Source organism: Oryza brachyantha, chromosome 4 (genome assembly GCF_000231095.2).
Source record: "Oryza brachyantha chromosome 4, ObraRS2, whole genome shotgun sequence".
NCBI classification, from domain to species: Eukaryota; Viridiplantae; Streptophyta; class Magnoliopsida; order Poales; family Poaceae; genus Oryza; species Oryza brachyantha.
In genome coordinates this window covers 10,012,570-10,036,890 of record NC_023166.2, presented here as the reverse complement: position 1 = coordinate 10,036,890, position 24,321 = coordinate 10,012,570, and the positions used below count along the sequence as shown (strand labels likewise).

The following is a 24,321-nucleotide window of genomic DNA, read 5'->3' as shown; positions in this document are numbered from 1 at the left end:
AGCCAAAAAAAAAAGTGTCACTCATTTGTTTCTCGTTTTATTGCCTCACCAAACTTGCGGATCATGCAGAAAACCAACAGGGTTAGGACTTGGGAGAAGCCCTTGTGTTGTGCCTTCAAAAACGATTAGCAGAAGCTCGACCAGAAGCCTTATCGTGTCGGTCGCGAGAGGATATGAACGAGAACGAACGACACACACGGACGTATAGATCCCGGTATCAATGCGCCTTTTGACGAGAAATCTCCAAGCTAAGCTGCGAGCCTGCCGCTGGCCGGCAGAAGATCGGAGCAGCGCATCGGCAGCACACGCTGCTGCTGCTACCACTACTAGCGAGCTAATCGTGCATTGCTACTCCGTACGCAGCCAGCCGTCGTACACGTAACACGTCAGTAGCCCTCGACGCTCTCCCAAGGACATTAATGCAGGCGAGGAGAAAACGATATCCTTCTAACGCAATTAAAGAATCAGATGCACGGGCACGGTACACCGGTAGTCCGGTACAAAGCAGTTTTGCTTTGCCATCAAGCCAGAAAAAAAACCGGTCGTCGCGAAAGGCAAAGGGGCAGCAAACAAAAAATGCCTCTCTTTTTTGGTTCCCTGTCACGTCGGATGCACACGCTCTGTGGAAGCGCATCGCCTACCACGGCTGCGGTTGCGCCCGACCCACTTGTGGAGGGGTGCGTTGCGCGGTACGGAGGTGGCAGCCAGGGGGAGACACACCCACCCACCCACACACACCACGCCCCACGACGTCGCGCACGCGGACGCGGCACGCCACGCGTTCGGCGTCGCGGAGACATGCTGCATTACGGCGAGCGCGAGCGCGAGATCGGGCCGAGCCGCCGCGTACCACGGCGCGCGCCAGGCGCCACCGACCCCTCCTCGCCGGATGCCACGAAGCTCCGCCTCCGCGCGGCCGGCGCCCTGCATGCCGGGGCCCGCGCCGGCACGCGGGTTAAATGTGAAACACACCAAGGCAGCACACGCAACCACGTCCACGTCGCAGTGACGAGATGAATGCTGGTATTGACTGGAGCGCGCTATATAAAGCCGGGGGCGCGGGTAAGCTGCCCCGGCGCAGTAGTTGTCTGTTTCATCGTACAGAGAGGAGGATAGGGAGAAGGGATCAAGGGAGAGGAGCAAAAGATGGCGGCGACTACGATAGAGGAGCTGCACCCCGACGTGCTGTCGTGCGCGCTGCGGCGGCTGGACGGGCGGTCGCTGGCCGCGGCGAGCTGCGCGACGGCGGGGCTCCGGGCGCTCGCCGCTGACCCGGAGACGTGGCGCGCGCTCTGCCTCGCGGAGTGGCCGTCCCTGGCGGGGCGTGCGCGGCTGCTGTCGGTGGTCCCGCCGAGGCGGTTCTTCGCCGACGCGTTCCCGTTCCCGTGCCAGGACGCCGGGGAGCTCGGAGGAGGAGGAGGCGGAGACGGCCTTCTCCCCACGGAGCTCGTCTCGGCGGTGGACGTGTACTACAGGGGAGCGCCCCTGCTCTCCCGTGTCGTGGAGACGGCCTCGTCGTCGTCGTGGTTCCTCGGCTCGCCGTTCCGCGTGGAGGCCTTCGAGTGCAAGAAGCCGGTGGCGGACGCGGTGCTATCGCCGGCGGAACTTGAGCTGAGCTGGGTGGTCGTGGACCCTGTCCGCGGCCGAGCAGTGAACCTGTCCAGCCGGCGCGCGGTGGCTGTGGACCGGCACTGGTACACCGGCGAGACGCTGGTAAGGTTCGCCGTGGTTCTTGGCGGGTGCAAGTTCGAGACCACCGTCACTTGCTCCGAGGGAACCGGCCACATCAGCGAGGTCAGCCTCGCCGTGCAGGACGCCGACGGCGCCGCTGTGAGCGGCGAGCGCAGCCTCCGCCTCCTCGCCGCGGCAATGGAGGAACAGAGAAAAGGTGGAGACAGGGAACGGGACGAAGCAAAGAGAAGGTACGACGAGTTCGTGAAGAGCAAGAAGGGGAGGATGGAGAGCAAGGCGCGACGCGAGGCACTCATCGACCTATGCTGCTCCGCCGCCAGCGCCATGGCCGTGCTGAGTTTCGTCGCCGCCGTGGTGCTCCGGTGATCGGCGGCTGTGGGTGCGACAAAATGACATGTCTGTCGTCAGTGTACAAATCGAGTTGAGAATTTGTGTGTAATTTCCTCCACTGTAGTAATACAATTCCTTTTGAATTACAAATTGGCCAGGTGAGATAATCAGATAAGCACCTGAGCTGATCCTAGGATGTGAAATTCTGCCGAGTAGAATTGAGATTTTGGAGATTGGATTGTTTGAATGTTCCAATCTCATATAAGCAATGCTTTTTTTTTTCCTTTTTCTTTATTTTTATAGCGATGCTTTTTTTCTGCTATTTGAAAAAAGACAATTCAATGTTTTCCTTTCAAATAATATAATAATGTAGCAAAAAAATGTGCCGTCTGTCCAGCGCATTATATTTCAGGTTTCCGTACTATCAAGGTACTGTTTCAAATTTTTGGGGAATCAAATGAAATTTTAAGCAAGAAGTACATGTAAACACCAATGAATTATTAGTGCCATACAGAAAACCGAACAGACATGTGGAGGATACTGTTCTACCACAGCTTCAAGAGAATATGCAACTATGTGTGATCAGTAACATCACTTTTTTTTTTCTGCAGGAAATACTTTCAGATCATTTCAGGGCGACAACACTATAGATACTGTCCGTGACAAAGAAGGAAAGGGTACAGTATTTGATCGGCAAGAGCATGTGTGTGATGTTATATCATTATCTGAGCTGTTGAACGGGCACAATCTTGTTTTCTTGCAAAACTGGAAATTCGGTATTATTATTATGCATGAACTTCTCAATAATATCAAGATCCTCCCAATCTAACGCTAGAGTATTAGTACAGAAGATAAAAGAAAGTATGGAGATGACACGCATTCTATCAGCTGTTGTCAGGTGGCTTAGGAGGGCCTGTCGCTCCTGGACTAGAATCTGCAACACGATTCATTTTGGCCTTCGCAATGTCGACATAGATAACTCGGCCGTTCAATACCTGCTGCAAGTTAGCGTTTCTCAAATCAAGCAGGAAGACACACAGAATGCTTCTAATAAGGCCTTGTCTGGAAGGCTGAAATTCTACAGGAACTTGCCAGGAAAGAGACTGGATTTGGGGTTTCCTGTGAAGTTCATGTGGTAATCCAGAGTTCCAAACAAGGCCTAGGCTAAAATAAGTGTACTGATTTTTAAAGCTTGCCTTGCCGTTCATCCCTTCCCTTGCTTTATTGGCTTCCTCTTCAGAGGCAAATTTCACAAAGCCGAACCCTTTTGGTCTGTTGGTCATCTTATCAGTGACAATTGTTGCTGCATTCGGACAAGAACAGCATCCAGCTTAGTAAATGACAACAGGCACAACCGCACAACAAGAATAAATGGAAGTGTGCTCTGGCTATGTAACTTTGTAAGTTACAGAGTTACATGTATGTACCTTCTAGTACTTGGCCATATTGAGAAAAAGCATCTGCTAGACTATCTTCGGTCGCAAATTGGGACAGTCCTGTAAAAGCATAAAGAACTCAGGGTGAATGCGTATCTCGGGCATTTCGTCGAACACCGTGCACGCACAGGTTACAGCGCCTTCAACCGCGTGTCGGTTGCCCAGCTACACGCTTCAGAGACTATCGTGCGAGAAAACAACTTCAGCGCTGTGACGAGAGATGTTACACGAGCGGCATGCGCGAGCCAGGAAGCGGGAGAATACGGGTGAGGCTACCTCCGATGAATAGCCTGTAGGTGATGCCGCGGGAGTGCGTGAGGAGCAAGGGGCGGGCCGCCGCGGGGTACTCCCTCCTGGAGACGAGGCGGCGGGTGGTCTCACGGAGAGCCGCCATCGCCATCGCCATGGCCGTGCGCCCGAACCTTCCACGGTGTGCTTCGAGCTTCGAGAAGAGAATAGGCGTAGGAAACGCGGGTAGGAGACCCGGAGTTCGTTTGTTTCCTCGTCGCGCGGATAATCGCTGGGTTCGGGGATTGCGGCTTCCAAGTAGGCTTGTTTAGTTCAAAAAAGTTTTCAAAAACATTCCATCGCTTAATTAGGCTAAAAAAGTTCGTCTCGTGGTTTCTAGCCAAGCTGTGAAATTCGCTTTTTTATTCGTGTTTAAAAACTTCTTTCGATATCCGATTAAACGTTCGATGTGATTCCTTTTCTAAAAAATTTTACCATCTAAACATGACCTCGGTCCCAAAATACAATTTTTCTGATAGTATTTTGACCAACATACGAAAGTTAGCGGATAATCGCTGGGCCCATATGAAAGCATTTTGTGAGAGGGATTAATGTCTGATTTCTACGACCTTAGAGAGCAATTTGACCAACATATAATAATTATAGGTCTAAAGTTAGGCATAAGGTCCACTTTGTCCTTCTTTGGTAGGGGAATGATGTTTACTCTGTTGACAAGTTGACAACTCCAAACTCTCCTCCTGATATGCAATGATAACTATGAAAGAGGATTATGTTATTTTATTTTATAATGGTCTAGCAGGAGTATTATAGAGCCCCAGTGAATCGTGGTTCAAGAGCCTTTTTTGAGGTGATTTCTTAATTGCATTCCAAATATTGCCCTCTAAGAAAGGCTCATCAAATTCTGTTATTTGTAGCCTATCCATGTTCTGCTAGCCTTTTCCCCAATGTCCTGTTGGAAGTGTTCGACTACTTTTGCCTTGTCATCTTCTGTGTGTATTGTCTACCCATTGTGATGCATGTATATGATTTTTTCTACACCTGGCTATTGCTTTCATATGAAAAAAATTGTTGGCATCACCTTACTTCATTCATTTGTCTTATTAGGGTAAAATAGCACACAACATATTTACAAATAAAAATAAATTATTAAAGAAACTTTTATATACGTGTTAGTGATCTTAAAAGTCATGGCTGGAAATTAAACTATGATAAAAAAAACCCCAAAGTCTACTCCAAAATTAGATTGAAAATTTGACTTTTGACCTACAAGCATAAGAGATTCTAGAAGGTTGTTTCTTTCTTGCCTTTGAAACTACTGACAAACCCAAAATTCTAGTTTTCAGGCCTTTCCTTAAGGATTGTTGCTGTATGCTCAAGCTTCTTGTGACAAGTGTAAACGTTAGATGAACACCTGCACAATTGTAGATTGTAGCTTTAGTTGCCCAAAATGTTTTAGCTAAGAGCCTCTCCAAACTATATAACCTCTTGGAGATGCTCTTAGGGCGTTTGCAGCATTGGTAAGCTTCTTGTTTACTCGGTTCCAAACGTAATTGCAAACAAAAAATTATTTGTAAAAGTTTTTATATATGTATTTTTAGTGATCCAAAAGCAAAGGTTAAAAAGGTTAAAAGGTAAACTATGATGAGATACCCTAAATCAACTTGATATTTAACACCCCTATATTTTAGCTTTTGCTTTTGCTTATAACCAAAAATTTGAATTTTCAGCTTTAAATTTAAAGTTGATTTTGAGTTTTTTAATTTATTTTTCAGCATTGAATTTTAGATCAATATGAACACATATATAAAAGTTTTATTTGTAAATTATTTTTCTATTTATAAATATACCTTTTGGATTTTTCGTTAAGAAGGTAAAAAGATGGCCCTCTAAGGTTGAAAATTTTCAATTTTGTATTATAAGCAAAAAGGGAGATGAAAAGATGAGGCCTGCTGTCAACAAAATGAGTCCCGGATGTTGTCAAGATGAACTACTGTATTGTCCCAAAAAATTGCTAATCCTCCCTTTGTTCTATCAGCCGGGAGGAAACTGAATCCTGATATCTCAAACAAAATCTCGAGGATAGCCTGGCAATACCTAAAGTTTATGTTAAAGGATGCATAAAACTATAATGACGCAGTGAGCTCAGTTAGGCAATCCGGCCGAGATGAAAGTCTGTGGAAGCAATCCGACCGAGACGAAAGTCTGCTGTAATGCGTGAATCCCTCGACGTCCACAAGTTCCTTTGCAACATTGATCTTATTATACAAAGTTCGGGGTTCTCGTGTGTACAACTAGCCTACATGCATAGGCAAACACAGAAATTCCCCCGTAACGCACAGGCAAATGCAGAAACACCAGGTCACATGCAGTAGTAAAGTTTATTTTATTGGCATTTCAGCTCATTCAACCCACAAGTCTGTCATCTCTCTTCTGTGGCTTATGCGTTATAGTTCGGTTTTTATTTCGATTCATCATGGCCGGTCAAAGGTACACATTCACTCAGCGGCTTTTCCTTTCCTGCGATTGCTACCACCTGCAGATGCTCCTGTACCACCCATCTCCACAAGGTAGTAGATCATTGAGTCGACATCCTCACCAAATATACTATAGGCTTCCATGACCTGGATGTAGCTGAAGCCCATTGCCAAGAGCAGCTGCATGCTGCGGGTTAGCACAGTGTCCGGTAGAACGAAACATTCCTCGCCAACTCTATCAGCAGTTCCGGGCGAACGAGAAGATCCACTAACTGCAGAATATAAAAGCATGACGGTTTCAGCAAACCTATCAGAGTAAAGTTACGTGCTCCCCCAAATAGTCCAATGCCAAGAGTGGTGGTGGTCTTACTGGCAGCAGAAGAAGATGGCTCTGCCCCTGATGTTGATGACTCTCTAAAGTTAAGCTGCTGCTGCTGCTTCAGATACTCAGCCCGTGAGGCCTCCATCACCATCCGCTCTATTTCCTTCTCAGTCAACTCCAAATCAGAGTATAGTCGTCCTTCAGCCAGAAGTGCCTGATGTGGCCGACAACACAATTAAGCATATTTCGTTTTATAGTCAGATTATTCAAAGTAAACCTGGTTAATTTGTGCAGATATTGAGATCGCAAATACGCCTTGAAAACAATTGTCGGTACTTACATTCTCAATCTGCTGATCTTGCTGTGCTTTTATTGCAGCCTTCACCTGATCCCTGTCAACATTATTTGTCTGTACAGAAAGGAAATGAAGTTCATTTAACAAAGAATAGCAGTTATCAAACACTCAACTACAGAATAGGTTAGAAAGCCTAGAAAGGCAATAAGAACCATGCATCAAGACTTACCCCTCTAAGGGAGCTAAATCCCAGGCCTGCCCCTACTGTCAGCCGGCGAGGATCAACAACTGAATTGTAATGATTACCATGATGGTAACTTAACCTAATTGGAGGGACATCTGTGTTATAGCTTCCTTGAAAAATGTTAATGGGTTCTGCAGTAAGAGCAAACAACATGAGACTATGAAAGAGATGAAAAATAGAAAAGGGTTAAAATTCTATAGCAACATCTATGTTAGCAGTTACCTGTACTGTAGGAATATATGTGAATGGGACGATTGTACATCTCAGCAAATGCCTGGATCTCCATATTGTTGCCATATACCTCGAATAATCAAGCAACAACAACATAAACTATTTGCAAATTGCAATGGAAGAAGCTAAGGTTCTAAGGTACAGAATTTTTCCTTGTCCAAAGTCCCTTTTTTTTATTTTGAGGTTGAAAAACAGGAACACAGCATTATTTTTAATTAATAAATAAATCCTGAAAGCCAAGGAAAATGCGAAGCCACTGTATGGAAGTATAAATAATTAGAACATGAAACACAGACATTAGTCGGTTGACTGAAAAACAATTAGTTTCAGAACATTACTTTCAAAAAGGACAAGGATGTTCACAAGCACAGCATAACGGTTACTAATCTTGAAATCCATTTTGTCAAATCGTGTAACTTGATAACCCCATGTAAGGAAAAGCAGCAGGCATTTTTTACGTATCCTAAACAGCCAAGATGAATTGAACAGCATACCTTATCTCTTCTTTTTCTCCTACAGTATGATGTAAAACCTTCTGTCATGAACTGGGAGAAATGATCGCGTTCTCTTTCCTGGAAGAATTGAGAACAATAATGGGCATATCAGACACTTGGCTTGTTGGCCAAAGGGGATTCACTGCTCCCTCTAGTCTAAAATAGATCAGGTTTCAGGAAACTGGAGTTACTTCCAGATTTCCAGGCAATACTTTCCAGAATATAGATCAATAGGGTTAAATCACATCAAAAGTTTGAAGTATACTCATTGTTCTATGCACATGGAGCTAATGTGTCAAGTAATTCAGACCACAGGGAGTAATTACGATTCCAATGCATACCTTATACAACGGTATAAGTTCAAATTGGTCATGTTAGTTCAAATGCTTACAACTTCTTAGATCGAACTCCAGATGTGTAAAACATACCCAAAAAAGACTACAAATGTCCTTGTGGTTGCATGAACAGGAGATGCAAGGCAAACAGAATGCAAGGAAAGCAAAAGGCCCTGTTGGCATATAGACAAGATCATCCCTAAAAACTATTCATTTTTCAATGTGGCAAACTGTTGAAGTAAATGACCAAGCAAAAGACTGGTCAAAAACATCACGGTATAATTAAATAGATCCCAAGAATGAACAACAATCTAGGAAAAGTTCCATATTTCTTGCACACAATATAATTGTACAATTATATCATTTCACAAAATATGCAAGTTAAAAGGTACTTCCTCCATCCTAGAAAACTTGACGTTTTAAGGTTTCTGATGCACATTAACAGTATCTATAAATGATTAAGTTACCCTCATTTATTACTCTAGAAGTCATTTCAACAAGGGTGCAGGCATTCAACAGGAAGCTGTGGTAAGCGAGGAAGCACTGGGGAAAAATTGAGTGGATCAGAATGAGTCAGCGGATAAGACCAGATGACCCCACCTTTCTAATCAAAATGCTAAACTGACACATTTTATGGGCCTTGTTTTGAACGATAGAACGGCCAGATTTCTGGGACAGAAGAACAGAACTTTTTCCTGGGTAAGTTCATTATCATTTTTAACCAATTCCTGGATAAGTTGCTGTGCTATCCCCAACGAAACAGAACAGCAGAAACCAATATCTACCATGATCAGGAAAGGAGAAGCAGGTTGCACTTATGTTTCAACCAGACTAACAGTAAGGTGTCTCACACTTTGTAATGTCCCACCATCTACCACATATCACTTCTCCAAAATTATCCAAGATCTTACAGAGCCAATAACTTAATATAAAATAGTCACATGAATTAAGTGGCGAGTAGAAAATGAGAAACATTAAGCAAACATTAGCAACCGCTTGTTAATTGAACCTAGGGATGGAATGCATATCCTATATAGTATGACTACTCAGATGCATCAACATAACACACCATATAATCAACATGCATCTACTACCCATGCTAATAGGAATAAATAAGGGGCAAGGTTGAATACAACAGATTAATACGTTACAAGACTACCTCCAAGCATGTGAATCTAGTTTATTGATTGAAGGCAAAGGATATATATTATGTTATAACTCAGAAGTGACAATAACATACCATGTAATCAACACACATCTGCCTAGCCATGTCATAAGTTTCTGGATCACCATAAACTTGATCAGCAACTGCTCTAAACAGACAATTTCCATCTTCAGCCATCTTATTGATTTCAAATCCTCTAACTCGTCTTAGGTCATGTTCAAACATGCGCTCCCTTTCCTGAGGAAATATAAATGATATTAGTTCTTGTCAAAAACAAAAAGGTGTCAATTTGTGAATGTGACAAACCTACCATTATTAACAATATAAAAGGACTAATGTTATTGTATCATGCAACTACAAAGGATCCAAACTTCCAAAGGATCTATGACATTATCTTCATCACATCATAGACATCATCTTCATGTCATGCAATCATTGACAAATTGGTAAAGCTGATATAGTAAATAGAAGGAGGTATTAAAGTTTTCATATAAAACAGAAGCAGACAAGAGATCATACCGAATCATAAAAACTAGAGGCGTAACAGGGGCCCTGCTCGTCTGCACTGTTATACCCTTCACTATCAGCAAGTGATCTAGGTGAAGAAGGCCGGGAACCCGAAGCAGATGCCCAGACTGCCACTGGTGGCCAAGCAACTGGCCTTCTTGAAGATCCAATCCGTGCGTTGTTTGAGCTTCCAGACCCCATTCTCCTTAACCCATTATTACCAGACGATGGTTTCGGTGGTGGGACTGGTGGGGCTGGTGGCGCTGGTGGAGGTGGTGGGTGTGAATGTGATGCCACACCAGCAATCTGTGACGGCCCAATACTTGACTGCACTGAATTTTCCTCCTCGAACTGATCAGAAAACTGGAGGCCTGTTAATTCCTCCACCAAGAAAGCAGGATCGATCACATTGGAGTCATCTTTGGGAGGTTTCTCCCTGACAGCCCTCTCCTCTGCAGAGCTTGAACTCTCTGATGTGGGATCATCTAGCCTCAATGCCTTATTACTATTACTGATGGTATCAACATCCTCCAATAGATGGTCAGTTATATCGTCTGAAGACAATAGCTCCGTTGGATGCTGATGAGGCTGCTGCGGCAGCTCCTCCTCCCGGGCAACTGATGATGTAGCCTGCTGCTGCTGCTGCTGCTGCAGTGTTTGTGAGCCCGAGCGACCAGAGCTGGACGAGGAGCCGGCAGCCCCGCGCTGCACGAATATCCTCGTCATCTCCCACTCTCCTCAGAGAAGACTCCACGTCGACGCACCAGCAACCCCCTCCTCCTCGAATCAGAGGGCCACGAGCGCGCCTTTATCACGCGTGCGGACCTTGGGGGCGGTGAATCGGGCGCCTCCGCCGCCGTTGCCAAGGGAGCTGCTCCTCTCGTCGTCGCCGGCAGCCAATCTGAGCATTCCACTGCCAATTCTCATCAGAACCAGGGCGGACACCAGTCCCTTCTCACACTCAGATCACAAAACCCTAGCTCCCCGCGAGATCGAGACGCGCAGGCTAGTCCCCTTGGGAGAGGGCGGCGGGCCACCCGTCCAAAAACCCTAAATCGCCCGCCAACCCGATCAATTTCCCAGAAAACAACACCAATTACCCCAACCTCTCGCTCTCTCTCGAGGGGTTCGATAGGATTACCTCGTCGGGGGAATCGACCGGTAGCGTTCGATTCAGCTAGCGACGGGGGTCCACGGGTTCGGGGCCGACGCGAGGGGGATCGGAGCTAGGGTTTATGTTCAAATCGAATCGAAAGAAATTTCGGCTTCGCCGCGTGATTTTTTTTCTCTCGGTTGTTTTGGGGATTTTGCTTCGGGTGGAGGGGGAGAAAGAGAGAGAGCAGCTGCAGGTGAGGCCTCGGAAGAGGACGAGAAGACGATGGAAATGGAAGGAGCGAGAGGCGGGTGTGCAAACCATTTTATACTACGTGGGAAGGGAGGGGAGGCCTACGGACAATGACGGATGGGACCCACACGTCAGCCTCCGTTAGGATGGACGGTAACGTCGCGATACTGTTGGTTTTCCGTTGATGGTGGAATTCAGTGGCCCGTGGTGTGCCGTTTTGCGGTATCGCAGTCGCACGCGATGTGGCGTGGATGCGCCATTGTTGCTGTTGTCTGGAAATTTCATGGCAGTGCGAGCGATTCCAGTGAACAACCGGCGAAGGCTCGTTACTACCATCCCAATATGAGTTCTTGATTAGGGCTATATATTTTCAAGTCAAGTGAGTATACATTTTTTTATAAAAAATACATATTTAACCATTCAAAAGAATACATACAAAGCAAAAAATAATTGGGCTAAAATAATCAGACAGTACTGCAGTGGGCGGCACGTAGGTCCGAAGCACAGAAGATGTAAACTAAGCTGTACATCTTGTGCTTGGCGCACAGGCTCTCAAACGATAGCACGTAAGGTACGGATGTCATGAATGGGCAAATGGACACACGTGCATATTATTAAAAATAATAACATGTGATTATAACTTTTATTACACTTAACGGTTTGTAAGTCAATACTATAATGTAAAGATGTTTAACTTTTTTGGTTATAATGTTTGACCACTCATCTTAAATATAAAAAATAATAAGTCGTGCTTAAAGTTTTTTATAATAAAGTAAGTCACAAGTAAAATAATAATATTTTCATAATTTTTTGAATAAGACAAATGATCAAACATTGCAAGCAAGAAAGTCAAACATCTTATATTATGAAACGAGATGAGTAGTATAAAATAAACAACAGTAACAAAATCCTAAAATCAAATTCTAATTTAAAGTTTAAAATTTAAATATTAGCTTATAATATTATCAGAAGCAAAAAAAAAAGGTGTCAATGTTTGCTTTGTCCGGAGGTATTTCGGTAATTTTCATACAACATGTTTTAGAACTTCTTCGAATCACAAAATTTTTTAAAAAAACAGTTCAATTTCTCTAAAATTCCCAAAAAATTCAGGAAATTCAGGGGATCTGCACTAGCCCTGCTGCCAGCCAGTCTGTGCAAGGAATGACCACCGGACACAAGAAGTCATCCGATGCTTTGAAAAGTTAACTCTACACGTCCTCCCGTTCTTGTCGTGTTGCACAACAGTACTACACAAGTGTTGGGATTTTTCACAGTTTCACTTCACAGCACTGCTTACGCACCATCGGTCGGATCGGCACGGATGCTGCGCAGGACGGAGCGACCGAGACGTGATTCCGAAATGGGGTATTTGTCCAAGGCTGTGTTCACTGGCCAAAAATTTTTGACAAAAATATCACATCGAAAGTTTGATCGGATGTTAGAAAGGATTTTTAGACACAAATGAAAAAACAAATTTTAGATTCCGCCTAAAAACCACGAGATGAATCTTTTAATTCTAATTAATTCATCATTAGCACATGTTAGTTACTATAGTATTTATGACTAATTATATCCTAATTAGACTTAAAAGATTCGTCTTACAATTTCTCCATAACTTTGTAATTAGTTTTAATATTTATGTATATTTAATGTTTCATTTAAGTGTCCAAAGATTCGATGTGATATTATTAAGAAAAGTTGTTAGGAACTAATCAAGCCCAAGAGAAAGGTTAGGTTTCGATAAAGCAAGGGTTCAAAGTATCCTAACGTGCGTCCACAGTATGATGCTGTGCTACAAAATTATACATGGCCATGTAGGCCTTGAGTCAAAAAAAGACCGATAGCAGTTGGTGATAACTCAACACAGTCACAGCCCACAATGTCTGATGTCAGATGAGTAGATGACACATGACCCCCGCTTTCGAAAATGCAAATTTCAACTGGCTGATTTCAACATAACAATAATAAGTGCACCAATGAGCATGTCAAGACCAAAAACATCTACTGTTTTTTTATTTTCTTTTTGGTGTAAAACACCTTCTGGTAGTCTGTGGCTGCTCAAAAATTCCTGTGGTGCGACAGGAAGAGATTGTCTTTTACGCACCAAGATACTGCTGAGGTGGAGGCTTTCAACTCTATGGGCTTGGCACAACTGTACCGAAATGGCATTCTTCTTTCTCTGCTGGTTGCTATTACCCGACTGTCCATCCACGTTCTATAAGCACTTCGCGAACCCGTGCAGCCACAACAATGGCATCGTTCAAGGGGGGGTAGCTCCAGTTCTCCGACATCTGCAATGGCAAAAAAAAAGTCATTATGGTGAAACAAATGGATACCAAAAACTGCATATTGAGTATTTTCAAAACTGTCATCATGGTGAAACAAATGGATACCAACCGCATATGAAAAAAATCGATGGGCAATTTACTGCTTAAAAAAGATAGTTCATATTCCTTTCGTTTCAAAACTCAACAGTGCCCAGACGGGGCACTCAAATATCCCGGATTTGGATATTTACACCGAACTTACATCTTCCAGTCCAGTGAAAGGGCGAACAGCACCTCGCTCATGCAGTGTGTTGTGAAAATCTGAGAATTTCCACCTACAGTGCTCAGTTCCAACGACATAGACAGGTTTCCTGTAATTAAATGTCATAGGAAGGTTAGCTATACAAATGAAAAATTAGTGAAAAGATACAACAAATGTGTCATAAAAGCTCACCCAGTGCTGCATGCCTCACTTAGCATACTAATTGAGTCTGCTGCTATGATGAAAGCATCAGCCCATGCAAGATGTCCAAGGTGTGGATTAGGTCCTGCAGCAACAAAATTGACTGACAAAACTTTCGCATAGCACATAAAGACAAGAGCATCACACAGGTCTCATTCTGGCAACTACCTTCACCATCCCAAATATAAACCTTAGGATGTGAGCTGAACTCTTTCAATATAAGATCAGACACCTGCAAGCAGATGATTTAGAAATTTAAGTGCTGGCGCAAACCAAAAAGAGAAAAAATACAGTGAAAGGTACTACGTTAAGTGGCGTTCTCCTGGAAAATGAAATCCTGACACTACCACAAGTCTTCAGAACATTGTGTAGTGAGATTATCAGCTGCTTGGCAAGGCCTACATCATAATTACAGTTTCCTGCCCATTGAAAATATCACATATACATTAGATCTACATAACCATGAAAGCAGAAAAGGTTCGATATATGAGCTCAAAGTAAAAAATTAAAATATGTGAAGGAATAGAAGATTTTATCAGGCACACCAAGTTGAAAAATATGAACAAGACAAAATGTCTTGGATTAATGAAAAACATATGAAATGCAAGATTTTGCATGGACGAGAGCAAAAGGTGTGTCATGAGACTGATTTATTTGTTCTGCTCTCAAGCTTACAACCAACGGATGCAGGCTAATATCTCACACTACCTTAGAAAAGTTGAAAGAGGAAAATGGGAAAGGTTTCTGAGGAAGCTGTAGCTTCTCCATTTTAGCTTGGAAACTTGCTACCATAACACAAATTGAAAGAAAATAAATACTTTTTTAGCTCACAATGATAAAGTAAATGTTTGCACTTGATACCTTTTGCATCAGCAATGCTACAAGTCTATAGTGAAAAAGAGATCCAAATTCCTAGTTATAATTCACAGACACAAGCAGATCCATTTGTGGTCTCTCCAATGAACACAGTAAGAACTAAGTTATGTAAAATTGCATGTATCACAAAGCTCAATATCATGTAGGCAGGCAAGCAGACAGGAAGGAAGGAGAGAGGGATGAATTTACTTGTTGGTCCCCCAATGTTCACTACAACTAATGGCTTTGGTGAGTTAGCAAGTTCATCATGCCAATCACAAGCAGCAGTGTGTAGTGCAGCAGAATCTGCTTGGTGAAGTGCACCAACAGTAAGGACCTGACTTTCCAATTTCCAGAGGTCAGAATTGGGACAGCTGCTACCCTATGAACACATTACAAGACCTTTTTGCTGCAGAAAAGAAAGCACATACAACATTTGGCCCAGGTGGTTCTCATGGAGTGATCCATCTCCAGAGAAGGTGAGGAAATTCCCATCGTCCCCTTGCAGTCAAAGCATAATAATCATGACGAGGAGTCACCACCAAATCAAACTTATCAAGGCGAGACCTGGGATGTTGTATCTGAAATGCAACAAATATGATGTAAAGCAGACATGACAGTGTGCATAATGATTCATAACCCAAGATGAATGACAAGTAATCCTTAATAATCCATTCCTTACAGAAATCTACCTGAATGACAAAGACATTATCTGGAGCCAAACACCTTATTGAACTTGCATATGATATGGTATCTCGTCCACAGGCAATAACTAGTGCCAGGCCTTCTCTGAAGAATACAGAATTTAAGGAAGCAGCGCGGGGTAAAAATATGCAAAAAGAAAAACACTTAAATATCATAGACCATGTTTAGGATGTGATACAATTTGCACACCCATAATCATTGGTAGAAGTCCAGAACTATGTTTTAAGAAGTTGCCTGTTTCAAATCCAAGAAAAACACTTTTTTCCAATGTTCTCACAAGAAATATAACATCAACATTCAAGGATACCACATCTAACATCCATGACAGTGATATCAATAGCACATATTCTTAAAATCTTTCATGGGCAACATATGCTCAGAATGAAACTGATCAGTTCAACTGTTCTATTCCAGAGTTGCCAAGTGCTAGCAAAAATCTCTAGCATATAACAGGGGTTATGGTGATTATAAGGGAGTTTCTTCCAAGATATACCAAGCCCCAGTAACTAAACTATGGGCAAGCTATATAAAAGAGATCATCATCATAGAAGTTGTGACATAGACTTTAAGCTTACTATGAAATAGTGCACAAACAGCATGGACCGACCAATATAAGCGAAAAAACCTTACTTCTCAAAGGTATCATTGACCATGGTAACTATCCTTTTGGTATCTGCTTCAAGTACAGAAGATAATCCAAATGGTTGTCCACTACAGACACTATATTGAGCCAACTTTTTCCCTTGAAATAGTGTTGCACATCTGTCACTAGAAATTATCTGTCTGAGTACTTGGTCCACTAATTTATGCAAGGAGATTGGGAGAAAGTGCAGCCACTTGTTAATTCCTCCTGTTGGCCTGATAACACGCTACAAGACCAGAAACAAATTCACAAAGTACAGCTAAATTTCTGTAAGAACGAAAAATGACTTACGAACAGAAGGTTAGTGGCATAGTTATCTGAATTTATGATAAATGTATACCCTCCATTTGGACAGGACATTAATAACGACTTACATAGTCTCTACAATATGTACTACTTGCATGCGGCAACCCTCCCACAAATGCTGTCGATGCAAACAACAAAGCACATGACAATAACTAACTGGCAGTATGGTAATGCACTGGCAATCATAATCTGGAAACTAAGTTGGTTAAGTATTTCAGAATAAACTTGATATTGATAGTACAAACCCCTCATTTGCAGCATATGGCAAAGCAAACCCACTTTAGCATTTGATAAAATTCATACACATAACATGCCACATATCAAATACACGTGAACAGAAATTATAGAATTGACTTTTCATTCACTGCCACTATCGAATGCAGGCAACAACAACAATGACATAGAGGCGTATCTTAGTTACTTATTGAGTAAAAAAGCAAGTCGATTGTTGCATCAGGAATATAAAGTACGACCAGTTGATCATTAATCCGATGCAAAACGCCCTGACCTGATGACATCGGTAACACTAGCACTAATGCACTATACTCCCAGGGAAAATAACACAATATGCACAGGAAATTAAGTCCGCAGCTCAGTGACTGACGATTCTATGAAACAGAACACGAGAGCCACATGGCAGGAAAATGACGGGGGTTGCGGGGCTTACGTAGAGCATGAGGCGGTCGGCGAGGCCGAGGGCGCGGACGAGGCCAAGGCACTGGTTCTCGGCGCCGGCGCAGCCGTTCCCGATGACGACGGCACGCCGCACCGCGCCTCGGGACCCGCCCGCGAAGATCTCCGGCGCGCCCATCGGCTCCACCGGCAGCCGCATCGGCCGCTCGGTGATGGGAGGAGGAGCTGGCGCCGCGCCGCGCCCGCGCCCGCGCGTGGGGTTTGGGGACTCCAGAGGCGGGAGGCCGACGGATAAGAGAGGAACGAGGCAAGGCGAGCAGGCATGTGAATCGGAGCCAGTCTTGTGGGACAAGTTTGCTTTTGCATTTCGTTTTGGGTTCCCCTTCGCCACTCTTCTCATTCTTACTGCCCGGCGGGAGGGCGCGGCGGACGAGACCGGGGGAGGGGAGCGGAAGCGGAGGAGGCGCCGCCGCCGAGATCGAGTGGGTTTTTTGCGCGAATGAGGTGTGCTACTGGGCTGAGAGTTCAGTGAACCAGGCGGGCCCATTATCCGGTGCGTGGAAATTGGGTCAAGAGTAAAGTACGGTATTTAAATTTGTGACGTGATATCACTTAGTTATCTAAATTTAGAGGTGTTATGGAGCGGAATCGGACGGAGAGTAATTAAACCATATCCTAAACCATAATTTTTAAGCGGACGTGGATCTTTTCGGATATGGATGCGGATACGGATCGTTGCGGATGTCGGAAATGGCGCGGAGCGGTGCGGAGTCGGCTCGGAAACGGATTATTATGATCGGACATGATATGTACGTACAATCAATACATTGTCATTTAATATTGGATGAAAAATACTTGGACTATTGATGCACTTTTGATTGAGTGCTTTATGGACTAAAGAAACCGGATTATCCACCGAAATGACTAGCGGATTATCCGGTAAAAAATCGGATAATCCGCATCCACCGGATATTAACGATACCACATTCTTATCCAAATCTACAACTCAATATCCGAATCCGACTCCATATCCGCCAGATAGGTACAAACCTCTACCACATCTTCAATTTAAGCGGATTCGGATTCGGATTCGGATCGGATATTATCCGATCCGTTAACACCCCTACGTAAACTTATAAAATACACGTTTAGATCCATGAACTTATTTTAATGTACCATCTAGGTCCATGAACTTGTTTTAAATGTATCATCCAGGTCCATAAACTCGTTATAATGTACTATTCAGGTCCATGATTTTAGATATTAAAACGAGTTCATGAATCTAAACATGCACTTTCTAACTTTATGGACCCAAGTGATACACACCACAATTAAGTACCGGCCATTTACTTTACTCTTGGATAAACCATGCGTCGCCAAGACAAGAAGGCTAATCTGCCAATCTGGCACTTTTTTTTACTTTACAAAATATGATATTTTTACTTTATATGTATAAAGTTTAAATATGTATAAATTTGTATGTATAAATTTTTTCTATATTAAGTTTATATTTATAATATTTTTGTATAAATAATATTTATATCATGTAGATTTTATCAAATGTGCATGTGGCTGGACACGGTGGGTGCATGACGTCGGTGTGGATTGGAAGCGTCCGCGCGGCGCACGGGAGGCAAAAGGCGCGTGCTCGCCGAGCGGTGGTCAGGTGGGTGGCGACATGGCGTCGACGGTCGGGCGCAGGGTTGGGTCCGGCGCGTTTGGCCGGCAACGCTCTCCGGTGGGGTTTGTGCCGGCCCAGACTTGATTTGCTTGCTTGCTAGGCCGGCCTGCTTATCAGCCGCCCCATTGGATTGGGCCAAACTGGGCTGGCTCGGCTTATCTTCCCCAAAATCTCGGGACTGCATGCCATACCGCACAGGCAGCGTCTCGGAGGAGGTCACCGAACCAGACGGCAAACCGATGATACCATACGGGCTACGACGCGGAAGGCGATAGAGCTGAAAACGGAGCGAGTACAGGTAGATAACATATGTATTTTATTTGTTTTCATATTTTTAGGTGAATACGGAAACGGATACGAATATCTCGGATACGGAAACAAATATGAATTATCTCAAATACGAATAAGGATCGGATGTAGTCGAACACGAATACGAAAATAATATTTCTCGGAACATACAAACCACTCAAACCGTTCATAAAGATAAATAGCACTACATATATATAGCTAACTTAATCGAGATAGTTGTTATTTTAGACCTTATCGTAGATTAAACACGTTACATTTAATTTCGCGTGTAATAGACAGTGGCATAAGTTCACCACATAGCACATAATGAGTTCAACAAATACCGATAGTCTAATAGCACTAAAGCAGTTTTGCAGTAAACTGGTTGATGGGCCAGACCTGAAATCAAGTGGACTAAGGGTGCGTTTGGTTGGTGGTGAAGGTGAGATGGGATATGACCATCCATGTCCTAAGTGATATAGCCATTCAGTTTTTTGTTTGGTTGGGTGGATGGGATTAGATAGTATTTTGTTTGGTTGGAGGGATATAGGTGGATATGGTGATCTAGTTTTTTGTTTGGATAGATGGATGATTGGTACTGTCACCTTCTGGTGAGAATACCCTTTATAAACTCACCTAGAAGGATGAACAACATGATAACGAATGCATATTGAAAATATTTAGGAATTTCTCTGTACCAAACATAGTTCTAACATAGAAACACATTGTGTATTGATAAAAACGAAAGAAGGACAACACAAAAGCCCATCACTTTAAACCATTTCATTCATCAGCCAATGTTTAAGTGAAAAAGAAAACACTATAATTTCAAAGTACTAGTTACAAGACATAATTGCTATTCTAATAGTTCAACAGCAGCAGCAACAGTTCTTCAATGCAAAAAATTAGCAGTAGTAGCAGCCAGCCGCCGAGATTCCCCTGTGCCCTCCCAGCGCTGCCTCTGGACGCCGAGACCCTCCATGCGCCATCCAAGCGCCGCCCCTAGTCGCTGCCCTCTGGAAGCCGCGCCGCCCCTGGACTCCACCCCCTGCGCCGCCCTCTGCAAGCCGCGGCGCTGCCCCTGGACGCCGCGCCCTTGCCCGCCACCGCCCGGAGACCGTCGTCGCTGGAGACCACCGCCGGCCACCCAAGTTCTAGCTAGGGTTTGGGCTTGGTGAGGAGGTGAGCAAGTGAGGATGTGAGAAAGAAGGGAGAAAAAAATGACCGGAGGTGAGAAAGAGGTGAGCGCTTGTGATTTTTTTCTCCTGGGCGGCCGTCAGATTTGCCTGGAGCTGGATATGCAGCATCTACTAGGAATATTCCCTAGGTGGTGGCCAAATCCTTCCTCTGCCCTTGAGCCAAACAGTCTAGAATGCGGCCATGTCCTATCCAAACAAATCCTACCAACCAAACAGACCCTAAACTAATTTCAGGTGTTCGTGGATATCCGCTCATTACAATCTTCGGATGTCCGTCGAAATATCCGTATCCGTCGAAAACTGTCATACCGTATTCGTATTTGTATTCGAAGAAAATTATCCGTATTCGTATCTGTATCCGAGTTATCCAAAAAATATCCACTCCGAGCTACCTCCGTATCTGTTTTTTCTCGAAGCGGACGAAAACTATCCGCTTCGTTTTCCGCCCAAAAGACGAGTCCCAATCTCAAACTAATCTACTTCCGATGTGGCGATACCGACTCTGTTTCTTATATCAATTTCCTTCTTATATAAGCATAGGGACGGCCTATTGCAACCTTCGACCACACCAAAGATTCGTTCAGCCTCGAGCACCAAAGTTGCAAGAAAAAAATCGTGGTGCAGATTTCGACTTCGGTTCGAAATCCTTGATGGCAGAAGCGAAGACTCATCTGGTGGAAGACGAGAAGAAGATGGAAGAAGAGGACGCCACTTTTAAGCGCTGGGCAAACTACGCCGTTTGGCTTATCCGGTTCATTCTCCTGGCGGCGACGCACTATTATTATTTACGGATAAAGGCCAAGCACGAAGGAATCGAAGAAGTTTTTTTTTTGACGGATCACCGGGGGGGTGAGAGCCCCACCTGAATCATAATATAATAAAAAAAGGAAGTACAGCTGAGGAAGGAAATACAAAAATAAGAACAAACAGTTAAACACGACAAGAGAGCTGAGAGGAAGATCAAAAGCGATAGAGAAGCTAGCCTAAGCGCGTGATGGCCGAGTTGAATATTCCCCTCCAGGCAGGTTCTAGTGCAGCAATATCACTTTGGTTCAGGCGTTGTATCCAGAGGGTGCAGTTGGAGATCGCGGCCCGAAGAATACGGTGCAGCGAAGGCTGTTCATTTGTGAACACAATCTCATGCCTGTGGTTCCAGAGCAGCCAGAAGCAGAGGATGAAGAAGACCTGGTAGTGCTGTGCTGGTAGCGGTGCATATGGTCTGATCCGATAGAGGTTTGTAGTTGAAGTTATTCCAGGATTGATTTGGATGGCCCTCCAAAACGCCACTGCAAATGGGCAGGTCAGAAGAATGTGTGTAGCTGTTTCCTGTTGATGATTGCAGAGGTCACAGTTCGGCGTGGGAACAATGTTTTTGTAGTGAAGATTGTACTTTGTCGGTAAGCGATCCTTTGTTGCTAACCAAGTGAAAAATTGGCCCTTGAGTGGCGCTTTGTTTTGCCAGGTAAAGGCGAAGTTTTTGCAGTTTTCTTGGTGCGTCAGTAATTTGTTGTAGAAGTACTTTGATGATGTTATCTTCCTTTCTTCGGTGATCCTGACGTCGTCTGTTCCCTGGAGCTGGAGCTCACCTAGTATGTGCTGGGCTGATTGCTGCTCAACGACTGCTTGCCTTGTCAGCCTATGCAAGAGGTTTGCTTGTAGTCCTTCGGTGTGCATCGTGTGTAGCGTTGTCGTTGTTTGAGTGACATGTGAGAACAGAGCCGGGAATTTTTCACTTAGTGGCTGATCTCCAATCCATTTATCTTCCCGGAAAGATGTTCTTTTTCCATTCCCTACTGAAACTTTGGTGAGCAGTTGTAGGTTGTGAACCAGGCTTTGAATCTGCCTCCAGTGATGCCCGAGTGATTTTCTATTGTTGATAGTGTCATTTTCATATTCTTGCCAGATCCAGGATGCCCACGGTGAAGTGTCGTTCGTTAGGTCACAAAGCTTTTTGAGAATTAGTGCTTTGTTTTGTGTTCTGAGACATCTGATTCCAAGTCCTCCTTCTTGTTTAGGTTTGCATACCTGTTCCCACGCTACCAAGCACTTCGCCCCAGAGCATTTGTCTTCTCCGGTCCATAGGAAAGCCCTTCTTTTCTTGTCAATAGCATGTATAATACTCGCCGGCAGTATATAAGCGCACATGCTGTATATTGGGACCGCGTTCAGAACTGCATTGATTAATGTAATTCTCTCAGAGTATGATAGCAAACTTAGTTCCCAGCCTGACAGATATTTGTCCACCCGAGCGATTGTAGGTGCCCAGTCAGCTAAGCCAAGCTTGTTACAAGATAGTGGGAGTCCAAGGTAGTTCATCAGTAACGGTTCTTTTTTGCAACCTAGTACTTGGATCATACTTTCTTCCATCTGCTGTTCAACCTCTATTGTTACCAGGGTTGATTTTGGCCCTCTTTTTACATGTATCTACTATATTGCCCCTTGTTTAATCAGAGCTCGTCCTGATGGGTTGATCTAATAATGTTGTTTACATAAGTAGAACTTATATCACTTTTCTCTAGAATCAAAGCTCTAGTCCAATAAATATTATTCGTCATTTACTGTTCCATGTTGAGCTGTTTCTATTGTTTTACGAGCGTCTTTTTCCCTTTTTTATTCGAAAGGTTCTGTGCTGTTTGTGTGAGCATAGGCTCATAAATGTCCATGTTTCTAGTGTCTCGGGAAAAAAAACTTCACTAAACAATAAAAGTGTAGATCAAATATCATCCAGTAACCTATAAGCTTATATTGTATTTTATGGGATAAATTGACGGATCATATATACCATGAGGCCGAGAAGATTGCGCGAAAATCCACCAGCCCATGACCTCCTCCCATCGCCCTTGAGGCGCCGCCGCTGACTCTCCGCACACGCAGTGCCTCACTGCCTCGCCGGCTCGCCGCAATACAGCCCCGCGACGCCACCGGAAAGAAACTCGAGTCGTTGAGAGAAATAGTGCATGTGCAGCAAATGGTGATAGAGCCAAATGGCGGTGTCCTCGTTATTTTGGTGATTGCATTGTGTAAACTCTAAGCTAGAATGAAATTATGGTATGCACACCAGCATCAACAAGTTGGCTTATGTATCAGGAAACGTTGAGATGGAGTATTAACTGGTTTCAATAGCACTCTATCCGTTTCATAAGTTTATCCATTGATCAATATATATAATTTAGATACAGTGTTTTTTCCTAAGTACTTGGCTTAAGTCCAAATGCACTTGACATAAGACTTTTTGGTATCGTATAAGTTTACCCATTCATCAATGTATATGATTTATATATGGAGTGAGAGGGTTTGTTCTAAGTACTTGGCTCGAACTACCGAGCTCCCCCTAATCATCTCGTCTTCCAATAAGACGGTGTGTCTCGTTTTTATAAATTTTGTATAATTTTCGGGACATTAGAAACGATAACCCTTTGATCTTTCAGGATAGCCAATAAAATAACAGCTCACTGTTTTGGGGGTCCAACTTCCCAATAGTTGGGTTAAATACTTTAGCCTCTGCAGGACTCCCCCACAACCGGAGGTGAGCTAGCAAGGGTACTCTTCCTGTCCATAGCTCATACGGTGTTTTGGGCACCGACTTGCTTGGAACTCTGTTGAGAATATGAATGGCGGTTTTTAACGCCTCCATCCATAACCCCAATGGTAGGGTGGGGTAGCTCATCATACTATGCACCATATCCATGAGGGTACGGTTACGCCTTTCAGCTACTCCATTCTGTTGAGGTTCGCCCGGTGTAGAATACTAGGCTACAATTCTATTTTCTAATAAGAACCTTGCAAAAAGGTCCGGAGACTTGCCCATATGGCGTGTGTCGACCATAGTACTCCCCCCACGGTCAGACCTTACTACTTTAATCTTTTGTTATGCTGATTTTCAACTTCAGCCTTAAATATCTTAAATTTATCCAAGACTTTTGATCTTTCTTTAATTGGATAAATATAACTATAGCGAGAGTAATCATCTGTGAATGTTATGAACGAGTCATAACCATCCACGCTTTTCATGGGAAAAGACCACAAAGGATCGTTTTGCACCCTTTTTGATGCTATTTACACATTTGCCTTTAATGCAATCTATGCATTGTTCTAAGTCTGAGAACTCCAATGAAGTAAGAAACTAATTCTTAAATAGTCTCACAATTCCCCCCTTGAAATA

General features: G+C 43.8%; 3 protein-coding genes and 1 pseudogene across 4 annotated transcripts; 1 reads left to right on the top strand and 3 right to left on the bottom strand.

Moving 5' to 3' along the window:
- Positions 1-1,092: 1,092 nt before the first annotated feature.
- On the top strand, positions 1,093-2,429 carry LOC102709075 (probable F-box protein At2g36090). Its single transcript, XM_040523519.1, has one exon. It carries the CDS (start codon positions 1,147-1,149, stop codon positions 2,056-2,058), a length of 912 nt encoding a protein of 303 aa, XP_040379453.1. The 5' UTR covers positions 1,093-1,146; the 3' UTR covers positions 2,059-2,429.
- Positions 2,430-2,779: 350 nt separating this feature from the next.
- On the bottom strand, positions 2,780-3,981 carry LOC102703859 (small RNA-binding protein 11, chloroplastic). Of its 2 annotated transcripts, none has more exons than XM_015836380.2 (4): positions 3,735-3,981; positions 3,450-3,518; positions 3,219-3,325; positions 2,780-3,020 (listed from the first exon to the last, which is right to left on the bottom strand). In XM_015836380.2, the coding sequence occupies exons 1-4, from the start codon at positions 3,862-3,864 to the stop codon at positions 2,907-2,909; spliced, it is 420 nt and encodes a 139-aa protein (XP_015691866.1). In that variant the 5' UTR covers positions 3,865-3,981; the 3' UTR covers positions 2,780-2,906. The 2 variants fall into 2 exon arrangements, with proteins under 2 accessions (XP_015691866.1, XP_006652268.2); XM_006652205.3 differs by having other exon boundaries at positions 2,780-3,017.
- A 2,094-nt stretch (positions 3,982-6,075) lies between these two features.
- On the bottom strand, positions 6,076-11,162 carry LOC102703574 (OVARIAN TUMOR DOMAIN-containing deubiquitinating enzyme 6). The gene is made up of 8 exons (XM_006652204.2): positions 9,787-11,162; positions 9,343-9,504; positions 7,768-7,845; positions 7,265-7,343; positions 7,028-7,173; positions 6,844-6,912; positions 6,552-6,717; positions 6,076-6,453 (listed from the first exon to the last, which is right to left on the bottom strand). Exons 1-8 carry the CDS (start codon positions 10,498-10,500, stop codon positions 6,203-6,205), a joined length of 1,665 nt encoding a protein of 554 aa, XP_006652267.1. The 5' UTR covers positions 10,501-11,162; the 3' UTR covers positions 6,076-6,202.
- A 1,698-nt stretch (positions 11,163-12,860) lies between these two features.
- LOC102708795 lies at positions 12,861-17,190 on the bottom strand (annotated as a pseudogene).
- Positions 17,191-24,321: the final 7,131 nt, after the last annotated feature.